The sequence below is a fragment of the Salvia splendens genome, chromosome 4 (genome assembly GCF_004379255.2).
Source record: "Salvia splendens isolate huo1 chromosome 4, SspV2, whole genome shotgun sequence".
Classification (NCBI taxonomy): domain Eukaryota; kingdom Viridiplantae; phylum Streptophyta; class Magnoliopsida; order Lamiales; family Lamiaceae; genus Salvia; species Salvia splendens.
Genome location: NC_056035.1, coordinates 12,513,729 through 12,540,406, shown reverse-complemented (window position 1 = coordinate 12,540,406; position 26,678 = coordinate 12,513,729). Strand labels below are relative to the sequence as shown.

The window sequence follows — 26,678 nt, the reverse complement described above, 5'->3', positions numbered from 1 at the left end:
TATAATTTTCACATCATTTAGTAAACAAGAGTTTAAATATAATTTCATTGAAGTATTGGGCATTCAAAAAAGAGTAATGGTATATATTGAATCATTGATCCGGGATTGCTAATTTGCTATCAAGGCAACGCAGCGAGGTTTCTATTGGATCTCCCGCTATCTTAACGGGATTAGCAAACAGTCCCTTAAGTTATAAAGGATCACAACGACTGGCTACTCCGGCGTCTCAGCCGCGGCTGCTCACCGCCTCTACTGTTGCCAGTTATCATCTGCGACTGATGCTTCCGAGGCTCTTGAGCAGTCGGAGATTTAAATTCCATGGTAATCGGATATTTTCAACTCTGATAACTAGGTCTCACGTCCCGCCGGAAATCCTTCATGCTAATAAAAAAATCACTGCGTTGATCCGAAGCGACCGCCTCGATGAAGCCAGGGCTTTTTTCGATGGCTTGTGGCAGCGGAACACCGTCACGTGGAATTCAATGCTCAGCGGCTACGTCAAACGTCGCGAGATTGCGAAAGCGCGGTGGCTGTTCGACGAAATGCCTGAGAGAGATTTGGTTTCGTGGAATTTGATGATTTCGGGTTATATGTCGTGTCGGGGGAGGAGGTATGTTGAGGAAGGTAGGCAATTGTTCGATGAAATGCCTGAGAGAAGTGTTGTCTCCTGGAACACTATGATCAGTGGCTATGCGAAGAATGGAAGGGTGGATGATGCTTTTACGCTGTTCGACGCTATGCCTGAGAAGAATGTGGTTACTTGGAATGCGATTATCACTGGGCTCTTGGATAATGGTCGTGTGAAGTCAGCTTGTGAGCTTTTTAGAGTAATGCCGGAGAGAGATTCTGCTTCGCTTAGTGCAATGGTGTCTGGACTGATTCAGAATGATAAGCTTGATGAGGCTGGGACGCTTTTGTTGGAATACGGGGAACTTGGAGAGGGGGTGGATGACTTAATCCATGCTTATAATACGTTGATTGCTGGATATGGTCAGAAGGGAAGGGTTAGGGATGCTCGGCGCCTTTTTGATAAGATACCCCTTTGCAGTGATGATGGAAGTGGGCGAAAATCGAGGTTTGAGAGGAATGTGGTTTCTTGGAATTCAATGATCATGGCCTATGTAAAAGTTAGGGATATGGATTCTGCAAGTGATTTGTTTAATGAGATGGAGAGCCGGGATATTGTCACATGGAACACCATGATTAGTGGTTACGTTAATGCATCTGATATGGAAACTGCTACGAAACTGTTCGTTGATATGAAAACTCCTGATGTTTTGTCATGGAACTCGATCATCTCAGGGTATGCACGGGCGGGAAAAATGAAACTTGCTCTTGATTTTTTCCAGAAAATGCCTCAGAAGAATCAAGTTTCTTGGAACACTATGATAGCTGGATATGAAAATAATGGAGGCATCAAAGAAGCAGTGGAACTGTTTCATTGTATGCAGGCGGAAGGAGAGAAACCGGACAGACATACTCTGTCTTCCCTTCTTAGCATTTGTGCTGAATGTGCTGCCCAGCTTACAGGCATGCAAGTTCATCAGTTGGTGACAAAGATAGTTATACCCGATAACCCTTTATATAACTCGCTCATTACCATGTATGCGAAATGTGGGGCTATATCCGAAGCCAGGACAGTATTCGATGAGATGAAATCTCAAAAGAATGTTATCTCTTGGAATGCTATGATTGGAGGGTATGTATCACATGGGTTTGCTAGCGAGGCATTGGAACTTTTTGAATCAATGAAGTGCTTTAAAGTGAAACCAACATATATCACATTCATTTCAGTTTTGAGCGTGTGTGCACACGGTGGTCTAGTGGAAGAAGGCAGATCGTATTTCAAATCCATGGTTGAAGATTTTGGAATTAAACCAAGAGTAGAACATTTTTCGTCTCTTGTGGATGTGGTTGGTAGGCATGGGAAGCTTGAGGAGGCAATGAATATCATTAATAGCATGCCAGTTGAACCGGACAAGGCTGTCTGGGGGGCACTTATGGGTGCTTGCAGAATGCATAACAATGTGGAGCTGGCAAGAATTGCAGCTCAAGCATTGATGAAGCTGGAGCCACATAGCTCTGGCCCTTATGTCTTGCTGTACAATATGTTTGCTGATGCTGAAAGATGGAATGAAGCAGATGAAATCAGGATGGTTATGGAAAAGAACAACATTAAAAAGTCACGTGGTTATAGCAGGGTAGATTCTAGTTAATCGCCATAGTTGTGCTCTATTTAGACACTGTCATGGAAGCATGGGACCGTGCAGGTATTTTATTTACGTTTCATCTGTAGTTCCACAAGGGGTATGTAAGTGTTGTCCTCAACCGTAGTTGGTTGCCAATCAAAATGCGAGATTTGCTGGCCATATAATATGAATTGCAGTTAGCTGCTGGGTTAGATGAGAGTTAATTCGTCTATTGACTGGTTTTTTTTTGAGCAAATTTTCTGAAAGATCTCTCTGGCTATAAACTGCCATGCTTTCTCAAAACTGAATCTGTTTTGGTAGCCATCACCTGTACATGCCTCATTGTTGTAAGTTACCTTTGGGATTGAGATATCATACCACTTGACAATAAATATAACATTCTTCAAAGTAAGTTCCACGAAGCGAAGCACTCTCTCTCACACACACAGATATGGATCGGAGGCATTCTTCGAAGAAGTGATGCAGATTACCATTAATTTGAGGATAGTTTTGGTTGTCTTTCATGTGTTTATCGTAGTTTAAAGTCTTGTTGTTAATAGAGTCTTAGAGATTACCATTAGGAGTTTTTAGTTAATTTGAGATTACTACCTATGTTTCGATTTCTTTTCCCGAGTTGAGTAGAACTGTAGAAGTAGTCTTGTGTAAATCTGTATAATGTCTTTGAGGTTTGAAGAGGATCAATGGGCAGCCGAGTCCACAATGCCAGAAACAACACAAAACTGAAAGGTACCCAACGGGGACACGACTTTGCAGTGGAAGTGGAGAATGCAGGAAAGCTTCCAGGTGAGCTCACGGCAGAAGACGAGGCAGAGGAGCTGAGGAGGGGGTACGAGACATCGAGGCTGTGCGGGGGTGTCCCACTTCCTCCGGGTGGGGGAGGCTATTCCCGATCTGTCCATTGTTTGATGCCCAATGGAATCTACAAAAACTCATTATACTAGTCTTTTAAATTAGACTTTTAATTTAGGCAAGATATCACACTCGTAGAATCAAATTTTTTAGGCAAACCTATACTACCAAATACCAATCTTTTTTCAATAATATATAAATTAATCTAGAATTAACAATAATACTAAGGTATCTCAAAATTCGAATCCATGCAAGTATAACTAAACAAGGGATTGCACATATGCATGGTTTAAAGATCTATTTAGACTGGTGCCAAAAATCTAAAAATTTCAAATGGTACTAAATCAGAGGGAGAAGGCAATTTGATTTTTCAAAAATTATTTTTGGCGATAAAAATGTGATTTGTCGCCGAATAGTCATAGCATTTCTCTATCTTTCTTTTCGCGCTTCTTCCACTTCGCGAATGGGGGGAATCCGTCACTCTCTCACTAAATCAGTTTCATCTCTCTAAATCCCACCTCCGTCGTCGTCGGAAATACTCACCTTCCGCAATTCTCCCCTATAAAAGCCCTAATTCTTGCTCCGAACTAAACCCCCAAACTTTCCAATTCTAGGGCTTCCATTTCACCGGAATTTTCAACGATGCCTTCTATGAAAGTCACCGGCAAAATAATCCGGCTGGAGCTTGAGAACTTCAAATCCTATAAAGGCCACCAAGTCATCGGTCCGTTCTATGACTTCACTGCTATAATCGGGCCTAATGGCTCCGGGAAGTCGAATCTAATGGACGCCATAAGCTTCGTCCTGGGCGTCCGTACAGGGCAGCTCCGTGGTGCTCAGCTGCGGGACCTTATTTATGCTTTCGATGACCGCGAGAAACAGCAGAAGGGACGTAGGGCGTTCGTCATGCTCGTTTACCAGCGTGCCGATGGGTCGGAGATCGAGTTCACTCGGTCAATCACTCCTGCTGGTAGTAGCGAGTACAGGATTAATGACCGTATGGTGAACTGGGACGATTACAATGCGGAGTTGAAAATTCTTGGTATCCTTGTTAAAGCTCGGAATTTCCTTGTTTTTCAGGTGATCACTTGCTCTGTATAGGCAATCTATGGTTAATTTTTACAAGTGTTGTTCAGTTGCAGAGTTTATTAGTAGTAGCTAACTGTAGTTGTGAGAGGGAATTCCGGAGATCGGAACTTAGGAATGCTTAGTATTACTATGGGGAAAGAAAAGGCTTGAAGAAACGAGTTGGAGTGAATTGCTCAGTAATGAGTTGGAGTATGAAGGGGGTTGTTATCTAAGGATGGTGGAAGTTTTAAGATGAGTGTGCTACTTTAGGCGTTTGTTGTAAACACTTTAGAAATTTATAACTGAAAATGACGAATGGAGAAACAGTGGGTGGAAAATAACTAAGAGAAGATTCTCGTTCTTCTTCAAATCCTCAAACCACTTTTCTTTCACTCATGTCCTCTTGTAAATTGAATTGACATGCATGACTATGTCAACTTTTTTTTTTTTGGATAGAGCTGTTTACTTTATTCTTTGTTTTGTTGTACAAATTTCCTTCCAACTACAGCAAGGTCGTATGCATATCTCTAGAATCTTTTCATGCGAGATTATATAAATTTATTTATTCGCACAGTCCTACTAATGGAAGTTGGTGAAAAAATTCTAAAATATTCCTAAAGTGAGACAAAGACTGAAAATTCTGCAAACTGATTAGTCACGGATCTGGTTATGTTCTTCTACAGTATTGTCAAATGTTTTTATGACTCAGGGAGATGTGGAGTCTATTGCTTCGAAGAACCCTAAGGAGCTAACAGCCTTACTAGAACAAATATCTGGCTCTGAAGAATACAAAAGGTCATATGAAGAACTAGAAGTGCAAAAGGCTGAAGCTGATGAAAAGGCTGTCCTTGCTCATCAGAAGAAGAAAACCATTTCAGCTGAGAAAAAGCAGAAGAAGCTGCAGAAGGAGGAGGCTGAAAGGCATCTCAAATTGCAAGAGCAACTGGTTCATATTCTTTTAACATTTTGAATTTTGTATTTTTACCGTGTGTCTCATAATTTGTTATATATGGCATACTGATGCTTAATTGTATTTTCAAGCTTTATCATGATCTATGCAATAGTGAAGCTTGAAATATATTAGTATTAACTATTGATCTAACTTTCATTATAGACTTTCTTTATGCGATTCCGGATTCTTGTTCTTATCGGACTTCAATTTTGTTGACCTAAAAAATTCTTATTACAGTACTAAACAGTTCTTTTTTCCATTACCTATGCGAATTTTCTCTGATTTCCGAAACTTGCATGCAGAAATCTTTGAAGCAGGATAATTACCTTTGGAAACTATTCAACATAGAGAATGACATTGAAAAAGCTAATGAGGACCTTTCTGTCGAAGAGGATAGCCTGAAAGAAATTGTGTGTGAATTGGAAACTTATGAAGCTGAATCAAAGAAAAAGAGCAAAGAACAAGCTGGATATATGAAAGAGATTCAACTACGCCGGAGGAAGATTGCAGAGAAACAGAGTAGACTCGATAAAGTAAGAGTTTTTTTACTGACAAATGCACACTATTAACTCTGTTCATCCACATATTTTAGGTTTTAGTTTCAGCAATGTTACGTCTACTTACTAAGTAGGTTTAAAAAGAAGTCCTGGAGGAAGCGGTGGGAGGACTTTATACATTAAAGCAATGTTATAGTCTATGAAAGAATTTATTAGAGGAAAAAATATCTCAGTAGCATCTGATTGCCAACGATGGTTTTGATTGTTCCTTACGCTATTATGGAGGCTATATAACAGAATTGCATTGAAACATTTTGAGGATGTAAAATACTGCTGATGATCTGATCGCTTCGCTTGTAAGCTCCATTCATAAATCACATATCTCTTTAGTGCTATGTTATGGTCAAATTCAAAATATGAGAATGCCTGTAGCTTTTCAAGAGCAGTTCATTATATGTGTTTCTTGAATCCCAAAGCTTCATTAGACAAAAGGATAATGTTTTGTGGGTTGATTTGTCCATCCTCATTTAAGTTTCTGTGGCTTGAAAGATGTAGAAGCATCTATGATGATTGAGATGAACCTTTGGACGAAGTGTGGGATAGGGTCACTTTCATGGTTGCTTGATAGGGCTCAAATCATAGCGTGTTCAAATTCATTTTTGTATGTAATGCAATCAGAGATTGGAGTTGTATAGTTATTTTGGAGTGTTTTTCAATTCTTAGCGATTACTCTCCCCTTTGTATATTTTTTTATTAAAAGAATAAATCCTTTATGTTTGCTTTTTTTGCCCTTCCAAAACCTGTAGCTTTGTTCCAATGCTCCAGTATCAAATTGTTTCAGGGAATCAAAGTTTGATTTTGTTTGAGTATCCACTTCTTTCTTCATTGTGGCTCTGATGTCTTTGACTTCGTTTGTGTCTTATCTAGAAACTAAAACTTTTCTATAAATGCTCAAGGATTAGATTTGAAATAGGAGCCTGTTTTTGTCTTATCTTGATACCTTTTGTTTGCTCTTACTATATCATTACCAAAGATATATTTCCTTTAGATTCTTCTCTTTGTTAACTTCATGTTTTCTCTTGGTTGCAGATACTTTGTTTTGTTTATGTAACTGATCAAGGTCTATATCAACTTACGACATTTATCTTATTTTGATGCTGCAGCAATCTGAGCTTGTTAAGTTAAAGGAGGAGACAACTCGTATAAACTCAAAGATAAAATCTACTAATAAGGAACTGAGTAAGAGGAGAGAAGAGAAAAAGAGACATGTGCAGGAGATTGCGAAACTTGAAAATGACTTGAGAGACGTGACAAGGCAACTTGAAGATTTGCGTGAGAAAAGCCAGGATGCCGGTGGAAAGCTTCAGCTAGTTGACAGTGAATTAGAGACATATCACCAGATGTGAGTTTATGTACTCTGTTTTTCTCAAACTTTTGATGACTTATATCTCCGTTTAATCCATGGTTTATCAAAGAAAGAATAAGTGTTTATCCAGTAATTCTTTTGCAGCAAAGAGGAGGCCGGGATGAAAACTGCTAAGTTAAAAGGTGAAAAAGAGGTTTTAGACAGGCAACAAAATGCTGATATGGAAGCACAAAAGAACTTGGAAGAGAATGTTCAACAATTGGAAAATCGAAAAGAGGAACTGGAGTTGCAAGAGAAACAAATGCAAACTAGGCTTAAGAAAATTCTTGATGCTGTTGGGAAACACAAAGAAGAACTTATCAGAGTGCGTAAAGAACAACGCGAGATGAAGGATAAGCTTGGAGACTCTAAGTCGGGCCTTACCCTAATCCTCTTACTTTTACTCACACTGAGAATGATGTTTTTTGAGTAATCTTACCTGCTTGCTCATTCAACTTTTTCAGGCACAAACATGATATGCTGAAGTCAAAGATAAATGATGTAGATCTTCAGCTACGGGAGTTGAAAGCTGACAGGCATGAAAATGATAGAGATGCCAGGATGTCCGAGGCAGTTGAAACCCTTAAACGCCTTTTTCCTGGTGTGCATGGTCGCATGACAGATCTTTGTAGGCCAACACAAAAGAAGTATAACCTTGCAGTTACCGTTGCTATGGGAAGATTCATGGACGCTGTAGTGGTTGAGGATGAACATACAGGGAAAGAATGCATCAAGGTAGTGCCATCAAGAATATTTAAGTTGTATTAGCCCAGTAAGAATGAATTTGTGAGGAAAATCTATGTGCCACTTTCTTGTTTTCTTGACTTCCTACTTCTGTTATTCATTCTTATCATTCTACGACATGCCAACCAATCTACCTAGTGCTGTTTCTGCTTTGTGCTGACCCATTTAATTTTTTACAGATTGCTTCTTTATTTGAGCACTTCCTTCTTAGACCTTATTAGAGATCTTACTATACAATTTATAGCCGAAGTTTTTTTTGCTTGCATTGCTTGGACCTCAGATTTATGTTTGGAAAAAGTAACTTCTTTTTGACCTGTTATTTTGCTTGCCTGCAGTATCTGAAAGAACAGAGGCTTCCACCACAGACATTTATTCCTCTTCTTTCAGTGCGTGTGAAACCAGTCATAGAGAGGTTGCGCACTTTGGGTGGAACTGCAAAGCTGGCCTTTGATGTGATTCAGTATCCTTAACTATAGGCTTCCTCTTTGATTATTTGAAGTATTTCACAAATCAATTAGAAACTGTAATTATGAATTCATTAAATTATTCTTTTTTCATGTTTCTTATAGGGAATCTTGCACGAGAAATTTCTTTAGCTGCAAATGCATAACACATAGCATAATACACATTCTTTATCTAGTGATAGTAGTTCGGTATATTATGGTAATGGATATACATTTGATGCATGTGCCCAAGAGGTTTGCTTATTCTTAAGTAATCTCAATCCCATCAGTTTTAGTCTATAAATGTTTGTGATACTTGAAATAGCAATTCTTATTTACTTAAGCTTTTGGTTTCCACCCCAAACTAGTAGTCCAGAATCTTATTCTTATTATTGAAGCAGGCTTGATTGAGATATAGGATCAACCAAAAAAAACTCTCCCTTCATTATTGGTCATTTTCTTTCGTATTACTTGTAAGTTTGATTCCTTTACAGTCACAGATTCGATCCTGTGCTGGAAAAAGCTATTATATTTTCTGTTGGAAATACCTTAGTTTGTGATGATCTTGATGAAGCTAAACATCTGAGCTGGAGTGGACAAAGATATAAAGGTATTATAGTTGACTGGTCTCTCCATATGCTGGTGGACGTATGTAATATATTCTTTTTTTCCTGTATTAAATTACAGTTGTCGGTGAGATTTATTTTTGTCCTGTTATTTGGTTACAGTTGTAACTACTAATGGGATCTTATTGACCAAATCGGGTACAATGACTGGTGGCACAAGTGGTGGAATGGAAGCACGCTCACATAAATGGGATGACAAAAGAATTGAGGGTCAGTGGGAGTTTGACTCTGAACACTGCTTGTTCTGTTCTGTATCTGTTAGTTCAATTGCACTATGGCTAAAAACTGTCCCTTTTCAGGGCTTAAGAAGAAAAAAGAAGACCTGGAGTCTGAATTGGATAAGCTTGGGTCAATAAGAGAGATGCAGCTAAAGGAATCTGAAGCATCAGGCAAGATTAGTGGCCTTGAAAAGAAGATTCAGTATACAGAAATTGAGAAGGTTTATCCAATTTTCTACTCATTTCTTTCCTTCATGTATATTTATTTTAATTAATTCACTATCATAAAGCGTTTCTTATTTTAAATTACTGACAGTAATTACTACAGTTGTTATTCACGTTCTTTTGTTTGGAAGTCTTTAAAAATTTCCTATTTAAGACAAATAATAGGAACAACTTAAAAGATTGTTTTCCAAGTGACTATCACAGTATAGTCCGCACACATTGAGTGAGCCCTTCTTGAACTTGGAATTTAGTGTCCTACTTCAAACTGAAAAGTTGGTCTACATAGTCATACATCATCAGATATCAGGTTAACCACTTATATCCCGACTCCCAGATAAAACTGTAAAGATGAGAAACTGTTAAAACTGGAAATCTGGCTTGCTCTGGTTTTTGTCTTTGTAGAAAAACAGTTAGGGCTGAAGTTCAACTAGATGCTTGATCTCTATGGAAATTCTTTTAAATTTGATAATGGAGATATATACAATAAGAAGTACTCCATATTTTTTATATGCAGAGAGTTTCTTCTATTAATCTGCACGTGTAATAAAATTGTATGCATAATTACTTGTCTAAACAAAATGGGTTTTGATTTTACATTGCTTAATGTGACATCTAATCATGTTCCATGTGATTGGCATATGATAATCTCACTTAAAAGACAATCTTCTGCAGAAAAGTATCGAAGACAAACTAAACAAACTGAAGGTGGAAAAACGCAATATTGAAGATGAGATAGGGCGCTTCAGGCCTGAACTCGAAAAGGTTCTTATTATATATTCCTGTTCATGAAGCTCTACAATCTTCTGTACATAAGCATATAAAATTATGAAATTCAATCTTCTGATTTAAATTCTGCAGTTGGAAAAAGTTATTGCCACCAGGGCATCAAAGATCCAATCGCTGGAGAAAAGGATCAATGATATTGTTGACCTTATCTACAAGAAATTCAGTGAGTCTGTTGGTGTTAAGAACATACGCGAATATGAAGAAAACCATCTTAAGGCTATTGAGCAGATGGCTGCAGATAGATTCAACTTGCATAGCCAGCAATCGAAGTTAAAATATCAGTATGAACTCTGTATATCAATTTCATGCTGTTTCATTTTCTTTGCTTCTGATTCTATCTTATTTACAGATGATTACCTCTGAAAGTTTGTTGTATCCTTAACTGCAGTATTTAATACATTGATCTACCTACTTTTGTTTTCCTTCTTGAAAGTTTCTTGAACCTATATGTCTATATGTTCTATACTTTCGAACCCCTCAATAAAGTTTGTTTGAAGAGCTTTTAATAAACAATTATTGGTAATTTGATATCTAAATTCCCTATCTTAAGAGAAGAGAATACACAGTTAATATACTAAAATTATTATAGATCTAGTATGCTTCAGCAGATTGGTCCATAACATTTTTATCTGATGACATTTGGTTCCTCAGAACTGCAACCCCTACTGTTACTCTGTTTCCATTACATGGATTGGTGGGAGTGTTTGCATGGAAATGCCTAGTCCATCTTATCTTGAACTAATTGAAGAGCTTGTCATACCTGGAGTATGATCATCTGGTGTGTTTCTTCAGGATAAATGAAAGATTGTAGATTGACTTGGGAATAATTAAGTGAAAAAAGAAGCCTATGGCACCACCAATATGTTCAAACCAGTGTTTGCCTAAACAGGTTTTATGAAGATATATTGATGCACAAATTTCATATTTATGCACCAAAAGTTCAGAACCAAAAGTTGCATCACATGGCATTGCATGCATGAAGTGTTCTCTAAGATTCTGAAGCATGGTGCAATCTTATAAGATATAACATTGTAATTTATTGTTATTTCCCCTCCATGTGGCTAGACTGGAGTATGAGAAGAAACGAGATGTTGGTTCGCGTATTGCCAAGCTGGAATCAACGATTGCCAACTTAGAAAATTCGTTGAGAGATGTGAAGGAAAGGCAAAAGGAACTGGAGTCAGCAACTGAGACCGCAAATGCTGAGATCGAAGTTTTAAATGAACAAGTGCAAGGTAATTTAAGACTTTTGTTCTAATCATGGCATCAATCTCATTATTATTAGTATTGTGTACTTACTGTTTTGCTTAACTGTGTTGTTTCTTTTATGCTTGTTGATGCAGTTTTTGTTTTCAATTCTGTAGAAATCAGATTTGAATCCTGTGTTTTATTCAGTTCTATTGTTTTGCTAGTTTTCCTAGATATCAGTTGTCTTGTGCCTATTCATGTTTTTTATGCCTCTAGTCTCTTTCGTCAGTTACCATTTTTTTCTCTTGGGATCCAAAAAAATTATTTTGCTTATCATGAAAATCCCCCATACCCATTTCTCTCTATCTTAGGTTTGAATTCAAAAGCAGAGGAGTGCGAAAAGGATATTCAGGGATGGAAGAAAAAGATCTCTGCTGCTACATCAAACATTTCAAAGCATAATCGTCAGATTAAGTCTAAGGTTAGTTGATCTCAAGAAAAAGTGGTCTAAAATTTATTTTAATGGCTTATATTCTTCAGAAACAGTATCTTCTTGCCGTGTATGATTCAGTACACATTGTTAATCTAACAGCTGCAATGTTCAAATATTCCAAGTTACAAGTAAAAAATAATAAATTAAGTCTATCCTACTTTGTGACCACAGGAGAGTCTGATAGATCAATTAAGTTTGCGTAAACAAGAGATACTGGAGAAGTGTGAACTAGAGCACATTGACATTCCAATAATCTCTGACCCTATGGATACTGGGTCATCAGGACCAGGGCCTGTAATTGATTTCAGTACACTGAATAGATCGCTTCAGCAAAAGGCAAAACCATCTGAAAGGGAGAAGATTGAAGCAGATTTTGCACAGAAAATTGCTGCATTGATTTCTGAAATTGAAAAAACTGCTCCAAATTTGAAGGCACTAGATCAGTATGAAGCTGTCTTAGAGAAGGAAAGAGCTGCATCAAAAGAGTGGGAAGCAGCCAGAGATGAGCAGAATAAAATAACTTCTGATTACAACAAAGTTAAGCAAATGAGGTACTGCAAAATATAGCTTGTACTATAACCTTTTGGCCTACATCTTTTTATTGAATCAGATACTGGCTTTTGATCTAATTTGTTTCTATTAATTGGTGAAGAAAGGTCTTTACAGATCTCTTTTTTCTAGTATGAAGCAATATTCAATTCGTATCCTCCCTACATTGAGCTCAATTTGGATATAGTTATTGACACAGTACCATATACTCCAAACAGAACCTCTGCTGATTTATACTCCACTTTATTAGTAAAATACCAAGGTGATAGGGTTTCGGTTCTACCTTTTAGCTTATAAATCATTTGTAGAAAGTATAACAACATGTGCTTTTCTTGTTCATCCTTCTCTGGTACCTGCCCCCGTATATATTAATGTATGAAATTATGTGCCTTTAACTGGTTGTCTTTTTCTAAATAATACTAGAAGATAATGAAGAACAACGTTTTGCTTATAATAGTGCTTGTTTTTCATATCATGGGTCCCTGTCCTCAGCTCTTGATTTTGTTTTTATCTCCATATTATTTAAATCTTAGCCTTATCATCAGCATTCTCTTGATTTTGCTCCATCTGTATTGTTATCTACCTAGTTTTTCAAGTCATGACCACTGATTTTCAAGTTGAATCCAGGCATGAATGCTTCATGGCTGCTTTTAATCACATCTCAAATAACATTGACAAGATATACAATGAACTCACAAAGAGCAACACCCATGCGGTGGGTGGGGCGAGCAGCACCCATGCGGTGGGTGGAACAGCATATCTGAACTTGGAGAACCCCGATGAGCCATACCTTTATGGCATAAAATACAGTGCTATGCCACCAACAAAGCGATACAGGGATATGTCACAACTATCTGGTGGTGAGAAGACAGTTGCGGCACTTGCTTTGCTCTTTGCCATCCACAGGTATATAAAATGAAAGCAAAAAATTTCTGCATTTATAAGACCTTTTAGGTGTGCCAAATGAAATTTACTGCAATCCTGCTGTTAATTTTTTCTTATCTTCATCTTTTCTGTGGATGCTTCTTGCAATTCAAAGAATATTTCTATTTAGCTATGCCCATAATAATTCTTTACTTCAAATCTGGGGTGTAACTTTCTGTTCCATCATAATATCTCTTCTTCTGATACCTTTGCAGTTCTCAACCTGCTTGTAGCTGTAACTTAATAACTTAATGTGCATGAATTATCATGCTTTTTAATTTCTTTATATGTTGTTATGATGGTTGACGTACTATATATAATATTCTTTGCTCATCACCTTTAGTTTATTTATTACTGTTACTTCGATGCAAATACATCATCAGTGGTACAAATAGTCCTATTTATTCAACAATGTTGCTCAATGAAGTAGCTGTATACAGAGATTATCCATCATCTATCTCTGTTTCGAGTTCTGATATTATTTCACAAGAAGGAATTTCCTCACTAATCAAATCCTGGGATTTTGCAGTTTCAAACCTTCACCGTTTTTCATATTAGATGAAGTGGATGCTGCATTAGACAATTTGAATGTCGCCAAGGTTGCTAGCTTTATTCGAGCAAAATCTTGTGGAGGAGCAAAATTAGAGTGTGATGTTGACTTTGGATCTAGTTTCCAGAGCATTGTGATATCTCTCAAGGATAATTTTTACGATAAAGCTGAAGCCTTGGTTGGTGTATATCGTGATTCTGAGCGAGGGTAAGAAATTTATCATTGTTTGCATTGTTGAACTACTACTTCCCCTACCCAATATGCAGACTCTGAACTTTATGCGTATTTTGTAGGTGCTCACAAACCTTGACGTTTGATTTAACCAAATACCGTGAATCTTGAGAGGAATTTGACACAGCTGCGGGCTGCAGCTCTTTATAAAGTCTACACGATGTCGAAGACGTATGTAAGAGAGAATATGTACATGATCAGGATGCTCGTAGACTAGTAATTGTTAACTGCCATTTACCACTGCTATCCTTTATCAAGTTAGCTTAATAGGTTTGTAACGCGTAATTTGATCTGTTGAAATGTACTATATTAGTACTGTTGATGTTTTTCCTTGCCTGTCGCCCAGTCCAGGTTTTCAATTTAAGTGAGGCGCAGAATATTTAAATGTCACAGCAATTATCACTGCAAACTTCATAACAAAATCAATATGTTGTGCCTTCCTTTTATTTTTGATTTTTCATTACAGCAATTTGGCGCATAACAATCACAAAATTACGACGCATCGTCAATATAATATACTAATCGAAGTATCTAACGTTTCTATACAAATAAAATCACTTTTATTTATCTTGGTGGGTATCGACTAAATATTTCGTGATGTACGAAGCCAATTGAACAGTTTTACATGGCTTCGCATAAGGTTCATAATCTTAGGTATTGATACACAATGAGTACATTTAAATAGTTATTAAGGGCATTGAATGTTCTCCATATTGTTCCCAACTTAGGTATTGATGGAATTATTCTATATGATCGATCTTAACTTAGCCATGCACAAACAAACAGAAACTCTGGTTCAAAATTCAAACATTCTCAGATAAAGAAAGCCACCTGCCTAGAGAAAAAATCATAGGTGGAAGCCATTAAAGCTCTCTACACATGCACATTGCAAGATGGCAAACTCCATCTGATTATGTGTCAATCCCAAACACCCTGTTTTCCTCTATAAATTGCCTATCACCTTTCTACTGGAAATTCATCTCCTCAGTCACAACAATCAGCCATGGCTAGAACCTTCTTCTCAGCTCTCAGCCTTGTTCTGCTCATTAGCTCGGCCTCTGCTTACAAGAGCAGCAGTGGCAGCGGAAGCTGGCAGAAGGGCGAGTGCGATATCACCAGGATCAACGCCCAAGAACCATCCTTCCGCGTAGAATCGGAAGGCGGTGTCTCGGAGTTCTGGGACCACAACTCTGAGGACTTTCAATGCGCCGGCGTGTCATTCCACCGCCACATCATCCGCACCCGAGGGCTCATGCTCCCCGCATATCACAATGCTCCAGTCCTTGCCTACGTTCTTCAAGGTCTGCTTCTCCTCTACTTATAATTATTACTGTACTACTATATTGAGTAACATTTATTTATTGCCATTGCAGGTAGGGGTATTTTCGGAGTGGTGATTTCGGGCTGCCCGGAGACGTTTGAGTCGCCGCAGCAGCAACCAGAGAAAGAGGTGAGGGGAGGAAAGTTCACCGATCGCCACCAGCAAATCGAGTACTTGAAACAGGGTGATGTCATCGCCATCAGAGCCGGAGATGCTCACTGGACTTACAACAACGGCGACGAAGAGCTGATCATCGTAGTTGTGCAAGACAACTCCAACAACGCCAACCAGCTAGACCAGAACCCCAGGGTAGGATTAACAATTAATCAGCAAAAAAGGAAAAGAGTAGTGGTAATATTACTAATAACGAGTGTGTGTTGGATGCAGTCGTTCATGCTGGCCGGAAACCCGGAGATTGCGCAGCAGCAGGAGCAGATGAAGCGATTCAGAGGCAGCCGCGGGCAACAGGAGAAGCAGCACGAGATGGGCAACATTTTCAGGGGACTAAGCACGGAGATTTTGGCAGAGGCGTTCGACGTGGACGAGGAGACAGCGAGGAAGCTCAAGAGCGAGAACGACGAGAGAGGCCCCATTGTTATCGTTGAGAAAGAGCTCCAGGTCATCAAGCCTCCATTCCGCCACAACGGCCTTGAGGAGACCGTTTGCAGCGCCAAGATCAGAGAGAACATCAACAACCCCTCACGCGCCGACATCTACAACCCCCAGGCCGGCCGTCTCTCCACCGTCAACAGCTTCACCTTCCCTCTCCTTAACTACCTTCGTCTCAGCTTCGCCAAGGCCGTCCTTTACAGGGTAACTCTCACTACATCGGTTCGGTTTAGTTCGCTCGCTGATATGTTTTGTGATGTCAACTGATATTAACGCAAACTGATATAGTTACCACCATTTTAACCAAACGTATGAATTGCAGAATGCGATAATGGCGCCACACTGGTTGACAAACGCACACAGCATAGTGTACATCACACGAGGGGAGAACCGAATTCAGGTGGTGAACCAGAAGGGGCAGGCGGTGTTTGACGGGCAGGTGAAGGAAGGGCAAGTGCTAGTGGTGCCTCAGAACTTCGCGGTGGTGAAGCAGGCGAACGAGGAGGGGTGCGAGTGGGTGGAGTTCCAGACCAACGCCAACGCCATGATCAACACACTCAGTGGCCGCACCTCAGCAATCAGGGGGCTGCCACTGGACGTCGTGGCCAACGCGTACCAGGTATCGAGAGAGGAGGCGGAGAGGATCAAGTATTCGCGCCAGGAGACTCTCTTCTTTAGCGGATCTAAGTCGTCTCATGCTACACAGTAAATATGTTTCTCTTCTCTGTATGGGAATAATAATGGCCGGTTGATATTACCGTTATAAATATCCCTCGCTGTTTCAGTTTTGCATCAATTTACTATCTTTTCTTTTCTAACTACTGCCACAGCTTCCCAAATTAAATCTAACTGAAACTCACTAAATTATGATATCAGTCAGATATCAATAAAAATGTTTGGGTCCGAGTATTAGATACTTAAATGAAATTAACTAATAATAATTGAATTGCAGTTTTTAATTTAATTAATAATTTGACATAATAATAATAATATTCCGCCATCATTTAGAGAAACCGGTAAGTTCCTATAGTTACAAAATTAGACAAATTTTACGGCATTAACTATGATTTCAGTAGCCATGGCAGCATCAAATTGAGCTGGCTACAATTTGTTAAATTTAGTAAATTAATTATTTGATCAATTTTAAATTAACATGTAATTTAAAATCTGACTCCAATAAAAAAATTAATAGTTCTATATTTTTAGGTTTGCCGATTAAAGATGATGTAAATTAAATACTCCATCATATAAGCACAAAATTAAACATTGTCATTTTGCGTGCACTCTTAAAAGCTTACATCTTGTTGCACGATATTGTTCTGATATAATGTCTTTTTATAGGATAAAATCGAGTAAATGAAATTTATTGCATGCTACTATTATATTTCCAAAAATAAAACAATAGATAATTGACCGTATAATTTTTTGCAGGCTATTATATCTTCAAAAATAAAACAATAGATATTAAATGGTAATTACCTAACAATGACATATTTTCGAGTGAACGTCTGAAATGATGGGACAAAATTGATTATTTACGTGAAAAAATATGAAATATCATGACAAAATTGTTGTAGTGTGCGTTCATTTTTTTATTTTTCAATCACAGTATCATACACATAAGAACTAAATAAGTACATCAATTTCTGGGAATGGATTAAAGGTAAATCAAATTTGAAATAAGCTTTATCTCCCAACCACAATATTGGCACTACATTTGACATATTGATGTATACACATGAATCTGTTAAAAAAAAGTTGCATTTCACCTCATGTCTCCAAAACATTTGAAATATTGATCGTAGTACTCAAATTTCTCGACAAATATTAATTCACATGTCAATTTATTCAAAAGCACAACGAACATATGAAAATTGTAATATTCTGAGATAAAGAAAGCCACCTGCCTTGAGACAAAATCATAGGTGGAAGGCATTAAAGCTCTGTTAGACATGCATAGTGCAAAATGGCAAACTCCCTCTCCTTATGTGTCAATACCAATCGATCGCCTCTCTCTTTTCCCTCTATAAATCTCTTTGCTTTTCCCACTCAAAATTCACATCTCTGAATAAGCATAAGCAATAAGCAGCCATGGCCACAACCTTCCTCTCTGCCTTGAGCCTCGCTCTACTCCTCAGCTCCGCCTCCGCCTCTGCCTACAAAGGCGGAAGCTGGCAGCAGGGCGAGTGCGATATCACTAGGATCAACGCCATGGAGCCCTCTTTCCGCCTCCAATCTGAAGGCGGTGTTTCCGAGTTCTGGGATCACAATGCCAACGACTTCCAGTGCGCCGGCGTCTCCCTGCACCGCCACACCATCCGCACCAGAGGCCTTCTTCTCCCTGTCTACCACAATGCTCCCATGCTTGTCTATGTTCTTCAAGGTTTCATCTCTTTTCCCTTTTCATACTTATCATTTTTTATGATAATTAATATCTTGTTATTGGATGTTCAGGTAGTGGTATTTATGGAGTGGCGATCTCTGGGTGCCCCGAAACCTTCGAGTCGCCACAGCAATCCCCGGAGCAGGGGATGAGGAGCCAAAAATTCGGTGATCGTCATCAGCAGATCGGCTTCTTGAAACAGGGCGATGTGGTCGCAATCAGAGCCGGAGATGCTCACTGGGCCTACAACAACGGCGACCAAGACCTCGTCGTCGTTGTTTTGCAAGACAACTCCAACAATGCCAACCAGCTCGACCAGAACCCTAGGGTAATATTCCATATTCCATGTTAATAGAGTCATATTTCTTTTTAGGACATTTCAACATACTAATACACTCATTTATGTTTTTAGAAAAGTACTCACTTTCTTTCATACTTTATGCTCTGCACTTAACATATTAAAACTTTCTTTCATACTTTATTCTCTGCACTTAACATATTAACTATGTTGGTGGCTTTGTGCAGTCTTTCTTCCTAGCCGGAAACCCGAACTGGGGACAGGAGCAACAGAAGGAGCAGCTCCGTTTCCACGGCGAGAGACGCCACGAACAGAAACAGCACGAGTTCGGCAACGTGTTCAAGGGAATGAGCGTGGAGAGCTTGGCGGAGGCGTTCGACGTGGAGGTGGAGACAGCGAGGAAGCTTCAGAGCGAGAATGACGAGAGAGGAATGATAGTGATCGTAGCCAAGGGTCTGCAGGTGATCAAGCCACCATTGAGGGAGAGAGAGACAGAGAGCAACGGAATCGACGAGACCATTTGCAGCACCAAGAACAAGGTCAACGTCGACAGCCCCTCACGCGCCGCCATCTACAACCCCCAGGCCGGCCGCTTCTCCACCGTCAACAGATTCACCCTTCCCCTCCTCCAGTTCATCCAGCTCAGCTTCGCCAAGGGCTCTCTTCACAGGGTATCATTTTATCAAATTACTCAATTATGTATTGGGAATTGTGATGATGAAATTTGAAATTGTGTATAAACCAGAATGCAATAATGGCGCCACACTGGTTGATGAACGCCCACAGCATTCTATACATCACCCGTGGTGACAAGTTCATTCAGGTGGTGAACCACAAGGGGCAGGCAGTGTTCGAGGGGCAGGTCCGGGAAGGGCAGGTGTTGGTGGTGCCACAGAACTTCGTGGTGTTGAAGCAAGCCGGCGAGCAGGGATGCGAGTGGGTGGAGTTCCAGACCAATGCTAACGCCATGATTAACACACTCAGCGGCCGCACCTCTGCCCTCAGGGGACTGCCTGTGGACGTCGTCGCCAACGCCTACCAGATATCGAGAGAGGAGGCAGAGACCCTCAAGAATTCGAGGAGGGAGACGCTTCTTTTCAGCTCCAGCAGGCCTTCAACCAGCTTGAAGATGGTTCCAATTTAGGGGACTCTAATTTCAATAATAATGAGACTAGTCATGTCATGTTTTTTGGAACATGAAATATCAATAACAACTCAAAATTCTCATTCTAAACTGCTTTTAAGTTTACCCAACAAAATTATAGTTTTTAAAAAGTTCCAGTTACATAAAAAATTTATAAATATTAATGAGAAGAGGGAAGGAAGAGGCGCAGTGGAGCTCAAGCCGAGGATACCTTTCCCATGCAGAGAACACCCCGAAATTCCGAATCAAGAAAAGATTTCCAACATTGTGAAAAATCATGAGATAGGATAGGTAAAGGCATAGGCATAGGCAAATGCAGAAGCCTAATGTAGAAGAATGTTGTCATGTAATGGTAGATGCATGCCTTCTGCCAACACAAAAGAAGTAGTATAAGCGTTGCTATGGGAAGATTCATGGACGCTGTAGTGGTTGAGGATGAACATCCAGGGAAAGAATGCATCAAGGAATATTATTTCATAGAGAGGTTGCGCACTTTGGGTGGAACTGCAAAGCTGGCCTTTGATGTAATTCACTATCCTTAACAATAGGCTTCCCATTTTATTATTTCACGGATCAATAACAACTGTAATTGTCAATTCATTATATTCTTCTCTTTTCATGAATGCAGTAGGATTGAACAAAACAAACCCTTTTCACTTTTCAATATACATACTTTTGAGTTTTGAATAAAAAATGGTAATGTCAATGTAGCCGTAGAAAACAATTTTTATAAGTGTTACTGATAAACTTAAATTCAGTGGCACTTTTTAAATTTTTTGTAAAACTAAAAACGTGTCACTGCAATATATTTACGGATGGAGTAAGTTTAAACGTGTCACAGTAAAACTAAAAACTAAGGGAATTGACTTTTCCAACTTTATTATTTTTAATAGGGGTTTTAGCCTTAAAAACCGAAAACTTTCCCCGAATTCCGGTTTTTCCCATGAACTATGAGAGCATCCACAATGGCGGCAAGCGGACGGGCTAGCCAATTCCCGGCCCTGGCCGGTCCACTCGCCGAACCATTGCAATCGGCCAGCGCCAAATCGGCGAGCGCACGCCGATTCCTGAGCGCTGGCCGATGCGCTCGCCGATCGGCTGGCCGCCATTGCAGGCTCCCGATCGGCGAGCTATCGGCCAACCGATTTTTTATTTTTTATTTAATTTTCGAAACACTATATATATGCGATTTGCACGTCATTTTCATTCGCACCACTTGTTTTAACGATTTTTCTCTCTATCTTAATTTCTATACAAGAGCAACAACGCGAAATGAGTAGCGCGGGTGGTAGTAGTGGTGATAGTGGTGGGGATGCTGAGGAGTACGAACTGCGAATGAACGAAGAGTTGGAGACCTATACGTCCCGTGAGATAAACCGACTGATACAAAGGGCCTTACAGCTGGCGGTATCTCGACCTCGACCCGTTGTCCACTGCCGAGCAGTGATTGAGCGGGATCACGTAGCTGCACATCAGCGACTATATGAAGACTACTTCGCACCAGAGCCGCGGTTCAACGTCAACCTTTTCAGGCGGCGTTTTAGGATGAGCAGTGCCCTATTTATGCGTATTGTTGACGCTTTGGAGCGTCGATATATGTGTTTCCGCTTCAGGCACGATGCGGCTGGCAGACCCGGCCACACACCTATTCAAAAGTGCACTGCGGCAATCAGGCAGTTGGCCTATGGAGACGCGGCAGACATGTGGGACGAGTACCTCCACATCGGTGAGACGACTGCCCTTGAATGTATGAAGTATTTCTGTCAGGGGGTGGTTGAAATATTCCGTGATCAGTACCTTCGAAGCCTACCCCCGAAGACTGCCAGGAGCTTATGCAGATGCACGGGGAGAAGCATGGGTTCCCGGGTATATTAGGCAACATAGATTGTATGCATTGGGAGTGGAAGAACTGCCTCGCTGCCTGGAAAGGGTTCTATACGACCGGCTACAAGGGAAAGAATCCCACGATGATCCTCGAGGCCGTAGCAGATTACCAGCTGTGGATTGACAAGTAGATAGATGAGTGTTTGTTGGAGACAAATTATCTGATATCAATTTGTGTTTATTCAGAGATGGATAGCCCAAACGTTGGTGCCATATATCAAGGCTTACTACAGCATTTACAGAAGCCAAATGAGTAAAAGAACAATTGTCAAGAGTGTTACTTGAAGTGTGTTTCAGATTGTGATCAACAGCAGGTGATGAAGCTGGAAGCTCAAAGATGTAAAGGTTTCCAACACGGTTACCCCTCCCAATCAGAGTCCCTTGTAAAGCTTCTTGGATTTGGAACTGATTGTGAGTAAAGGAGACAGTACAGGAGGAATTTTTGGTGAGTGCACTTAATCAAATTGAAATAGAATGAAGGAACATATAGAGCAGAGGACAGGGTAATAAGAGGTGTCAATTTGATATTACCTATGTGTGTGACAGGTGCTGTTTGGCCATTTGGTAGATTCACAAAAGCATTAGAGATTGGAGATACATATGAGAAAAGAGATTGATCATATAATACATGATGAGTAGCACATGTATCTAGAATCCAAGTAGATGATCTAGAGCATGATGATTTAATAGAATTGATAGTAGAGGAGAAGGAAATTGTACCAGAAAAGGTATTAGGAGGCTGTGTTGGAGGCTCAGGTGTAGAAGTAGGACTTTGAGTGTGCAATTGGCTCTGCAAGAGACTTACAAGTTGTTGATATTGATCCATGCTAGGCAAATTCATAGCAGTCAGAGGAGACATCTTCAAATCTGAACTAGATGAACTTTCTTCAACAAAATTCACTGATCTGTGTTGTTGTGGTTTTGAAAAACCAGATCCTCCAGATCCAGTTGCACTTGATGGTTTGCTCTTCCCTCGGCCAAAACCAGGGGGAAAACCGTGCAAGTAGAAGCACATATCCACACTGTGATTTGTTCTTCCACAATGAGTGCATAGGAACTTACTCAAACCTCTGTCATAGTTTGAAGTAGCATTTGCAAACGGTTGCTCACTAGGAACTAGAGGTGTGGATTGATTTCCTTCAATATATCGCTGCCTTTCCTCTTGAATCACCAAGGCAAACACCTTTGAAAGTGAAGGCAAAGGAGTTATAGACAAAATATGAGATATAATCTGTGAAAATGAAGGATTCAAACCGATCAAAAACTGCATAGTGCAGTCATTTTCCTGATGTTGATACCAACGTGAAGCATTGTGACAAGTACATCTAGCACAAGTGCACCACGAGATTGGTTGAGAATTTTTGAATTCATCCCAAATGATCCTCAAATTCGTGAAATAACTGCTGACATCAGAATTTCCTTGTGAGAGAGACATAAGTTGCTGCCTCAATTGATATAATCGAGCTGAGTCTCCAAGAGAGAAACGCTCCTTAAGATCTGACCAAATCTCATAGGCATCATCTAAGTACATGATGCTTGAGCATATTTGAGAAGAAACCGAGTTCCGAAGCCAAGCTATGACCATGCTATTGCAGCGAATCCACGGTTGATAGAGAAGATCCTCTCTGCTAGGCCTGGGAATGGATCCATCAACAAAAACCAACTTGTTCTTAGCAAGCAGAGCAGTTGTGAATGATCGACTCCAAGTAGTGTAGTTGGAGCCAATGAGCTGCTGTGGAACAAGAACAACACCAGGATTGTCGCTCGGATGAAGGGAATATGGACTGGAGGTGTCTTCAGCTGGTGGAGGTTGAGCACGACCACCGCGACCATTCATTTTGATCGATTGAATTGAGAAAACAAGATGATAAGAGAGATCAAAGAGACGTAGCGGAAGATATAAGCTCTGGTACCATAACAAACTTATAAGTGCAGCATTGCTGCGTTTGAAAGAGAGAAAGATATTTTGGAGAATTTGAATATGTTTTCTTATTGATTGAATTGAGAAAGTACAACCAGATACACCACCTTATATACTATGATGTTGGTGGTGTAGATGCAACGAGAACACACGATAACAACTTCATGTAACTAACAAAATAACTCAACTCTCTAACTAACTAACAACTAACTACAGCTCAATGACAGCTGTATAAACGGCTTCCTTCACGTGTGATGAGTCGAGTTTCACGAGCTAAGTCGACGACGTTGATGCATGGCAGTCTTCTTCTCTAATAGTGGATGATGCTTGCACGCTGTTCGAAGCTATGCCAGAGAAGAATGTGGTTACTTGGAATGCGATTATCACTGGGCTCTTGGATAATGGTCGCGTGAAGACAGCTTGTGAGCTTTTTAGAGTAATGCCGGAGAGAGATTCTGCTTCGCTTAGTGCAATGGTGTCTGGACTGATTCAGAATGATAAGCTTGATGAGGCTGGGACGCTTTTGTTGGAATACGGGGAACTTGGAGAGGGGGTGGATGACTTAATCCATGCTTATAATACGTTGATTGCTGGATATGGTCAGAAGGGAAGGGTTAGGGATGCTCGGCGCTTTTTTATAAGATACCCCTTTGCAGTGATGATGGAAGTGGGCGAAAATCAAGGTTTGAGAGGAATGTGGTTTCTTGGAATTCAATGATCATGGCCTATGTAAAAGTTAGGGATATGGATTCTGCAAGTGATTTGTTTAATGAGATGGAGAGCCGGGATATTGTCACGTGGAACACCATGATTAGTGGTTACGTTAATGCATCTGATATGGAAACTGCTACGAAACTGTTTGTTGATATGAAAACTCCTGATGTTTTGTCATGGAACTCGATCATCTCAGGGTATGCACGGGCGGGAAAGATGAAACATGCTCTTGATTTTTTCCAGAAAATGCCTCAGAAGAATCAAGTTTCTTGGAATACTATGATAGCTGGATATGAAAAGAATGGAGGCATCAAAGAAGCAGTGGAACTGTTTCTTTGTATGCAGGCGGAAGGAGAGAAACCGGACAGACATACTCTGTCTTCCCTTCTTAGCATTTGTGCTGAATGTGCAGCCCAGCTTACGGGCACGCAAGTTCATCAGTTGGTGACAAAGATAGTTATACCCGATAACCCTTTATATAACTCTCTCATTACCATGTATGCGAAATGTGGGGCTATATCCGAAGCCAGGACAGTATTCGATGAGATGAATGTTATCTCTTGGAATGCTATGATTGGAGGGTATGCATCACATGGGTTTGCTAGCGAGGCATTGGAACTTTTTGAATCAATGAAGTGCTTTAAAGTGAAACCAACATATATCACATTCATTTCAGTTTTGAGCACGTGTGCACACGGTGGTCTAGTGGAAGAAGGCAGATCGGATTTCAAATCCATGGTTGAAGATTTTGGAATTAAACCAAGAGTAGAACATTTTTCGTCTCTTGAGGATGTGGTTGGTAGGCATGGGAAGCTTGAGGAGGCGATGGATATCATTAATAGCATGCCAGTTGAGCCGGACAAGGCTGTGTGGGGGGGCACTTATGGGTGCTTGCAGAATGCACAACAATGTGGAGCTGGCAAGAATCGCAGCTCAAACATTGATGAAGCTGGAACCGGAGAGCTATGTCTTGCTGTACAATATGTTTGCTGACGCTGAAAGATGGAATGAAGCAGATGAAATCAGCATGGTTATGGAAAAGAACAACATTAAAAAGTCACGTGGTTATAGCAGGGTAGATTCTAGTTAATTGTAATAGGTGCGCTCCATTTGGAACTATCATGGAAGCATAGGGATTCCCTGCAGCTGTAGTTCCACCAAGTGTATGTATGTGTTGTCCTCAACCGTAGTTGGTTGCCCATCAAAATGCGAGATTTGCTGGCCATATAAATTTGAATTGAAGCTAGCTGCTGGGTTAGATGAGCGTTAATTTGTATATGGACTGGTTTTTTTGAGCATATTTTCCGGCTTAAAACTGTCATGCTTTCCCATAACTGAATCTGTTTTGTAGCATCACTTGTACAGCCCTCATTGTCGTAAATTACCTTTGGGATTGAGATATCATACCACTTGACTTGACAGTAAATAGTTGTAACATTCTTCAAAGTAAGTTCCACGAAGCGAAGCACTCTCTTTCACACACACACAGATATAGATCGGATAGTTTTGGTTGTCTTTCATGTTTATTCTTAGTTATTCATTTATGAAATTATCTGCCTATTACTGGTAGTCTTTCTCTAAATCATCGAAGATAATGAAGAACAATATTTTGCTTATTATAGTGCTTGTTTTGAATGTCATTGGTCCCTGACCTCAGCTCTAGATTTTGCTTTTATCTCCATATTATTTTAAATCCTAGCCTTAAGACTGATTCTCTATCATCAGCATGCTCTTGATTTAGCTCCATCTGTATTGTTATCTGCCTAGATTTTCAAGTCATGACCACTGATTTTCAAGTTGAATCCAGGCATGAATGCTTCATGGCTGCTTTTAATCACATCTCAAATAACATTGACAAGATATACAATGAACTCACAAAGAGCAACACCAACAAAGTGGGTGGGGCGAGCAGCACCCATGCGGTGGGTGGAACAGCATATCTGAACTTGGAGAACCCCGATGAGCCATACCTTTATGGCATAAAATACAGTGATATGCCACCAACAAAGCGATATAGGGATATGTCACAACTATCTGGTGGTGAGAAGACAGTTGCGGCACTTGCTTTGCTCTTTGCCATCCACAGGTATATAAATTGAAAGTAAAAAATTTCTGCATTTATAAGACCTTTTAGGTGTGCCAAATGAAATTTACTGCAATCCTGCTGTTAAATTTTTTCTTATCTTCATCTTTTCTGTGGATGCTTCTTGCAATTCAAAGAATATTTCTATTTAGCTATGCCCATAATAATTCTTTACTTCAAATCTGGGATGTCATCATAATATCCCTTCTTCTGATACCTTTGTAGTTCTCAACCTGCTTGGATTTCTTAATGTCTAAACTTCACATACGTAATCATGAGGTTTAAAAGTGAAGGAGGCATTCGTGTTCGTGGTGCTATTTTTCTTGAATCATGCGTATGAGTGTTTACAATACAGTATTTGGC

At 39.9% G+C, this 26,678-nt stretch overlaps 5 protein-coding genes and 1 pseudogene across 5 annotated transcripts; 5 read left to right on the top strand and 1 right to left on the bottom strand.

Annotated features, from left to right (window-relative positions):
- Nucleotides 1-70: 70 nt before the first annotated feature.
- On the top strand, nucleotides 71-2,557 carry LOC121798629 (pentatricopeptide repeat-containing protein At1g62260, mitochondrial). Its single transcript, XM_042197719.1, has one exon. The coding sequence runs from the start codon at nucleotides 279-281 to the stop codon at nucleotides 2,214-2,216; it is 1,938 nt and encodes a 645-aa protein (XP_042053653.1). The 5' UTR covers nucleotides 71-278; the 3' UTR covers nucleotides 2,217-2,557.
- Nucleotides 2,558-3,458: 901 nt separating this feature from the next.
- Nucleotides 3,459-14,380, top strand: LOC121798628 (structural maintenance of chromosomes protein 1-like). Its single transcript, XM_042197717.1, has 18 exons — nucleotides 3,459-4,139; nucleotides 4,837-5,073; nucleotides 5,382-5,612; nucleotides 6,740-6,978; nucleotides 7,087-7,353; nucleotides 7,446-7,716; nucleotides 8,061-8,185; nucleotides 8,669-8,778; nucleotides 8,897-9,004; nucleotides 9,094-9,233; nucleotides 9,910-9,999; nucleotides 10,096-10,304; nucleotides 11,089-11,258; nucleotides 11,583-11,692; nucleotides 11,876-12,255; nucleotides 12,881-13,159; nucleotides 13,707-13,934; nucleotides 14,021-14,380. The coding sequence occupies exons 1-18, from the start codon at nucleotides 3,702-3,704 to the stop codon at nucleotides 14,067-14,069; spliced, it is 3,681 nt and encodes a 1,226-aa protein (XP_042053651.1). The 5' UTR covers nucleotides 3,459-3,701; the 3' UTR covers nucleotides 14,070-14,380.
- A 581-nt stretch (nucleotides 14,381-14,961) lies between these two features.
- On the top strand, nucleotides 14,962-16,597 carry LOC121800674 (11S globulin seed storage protein 1-like). Its single transcript, XM_042200194.1, has 4 exons — nucleotides 14,962-15,259; nucleotides 15,332-15,588; nucleotides 15,667-16,092; nucleotides 16,211-16,597. Exons 1-4 carry the CDS (start codon nucleotides 14,962-14,964, stop codon nucleotides 16,595-16,597), a joined length of 1,368 nt encoding a protein of 455 aa, XP_042056128.1.
- A 1,382-nt stretch (nucleotides 16,598-17,979) lies between these two features.
- On the top strand, nucleotides 17,980-19,713 carry LOC121800673 (11S globulin seed storage protein 1-like). The gene is made up of 4 exons (XM_042200193.1): nucleotides 17,980-18,271; nucleotides 18,343-18,599; nucleotides 18,797-19,240; nucleotides 19,315-19,713. Exons 1-4 carry the CDS (start codon nucleotides 17,980-17,982, stop codon nucleotides 19,711-19,713), a joined length of 1,392 nt encoding a protein of 463 aa, XP_042056127.1.
- Nucleotides 19,714-21,955: 2,242 nt separating this feature from the next.
- Nucleotides 21,956-23,434, bottom strand: LOC121800672. The gene has a single exon (XM_042200192.1). The coding sequence runs from the start codon at nucleotides 23,432-23,434 to the stop codon at nucleotides 21,956-21,958; it is 1,479 nt and encodes a 492-aa protein (XP_042056126.1).
- Nucleotides 23,435-23,738: 304 nt separating this feature from the next.
- Nucleotides 23,739-25,322, top strand: LOC121800671 (annotated as a pseudogene).
- Nucleotides 25,323-26,678: the final 1,356 nt, after the last annotated feature.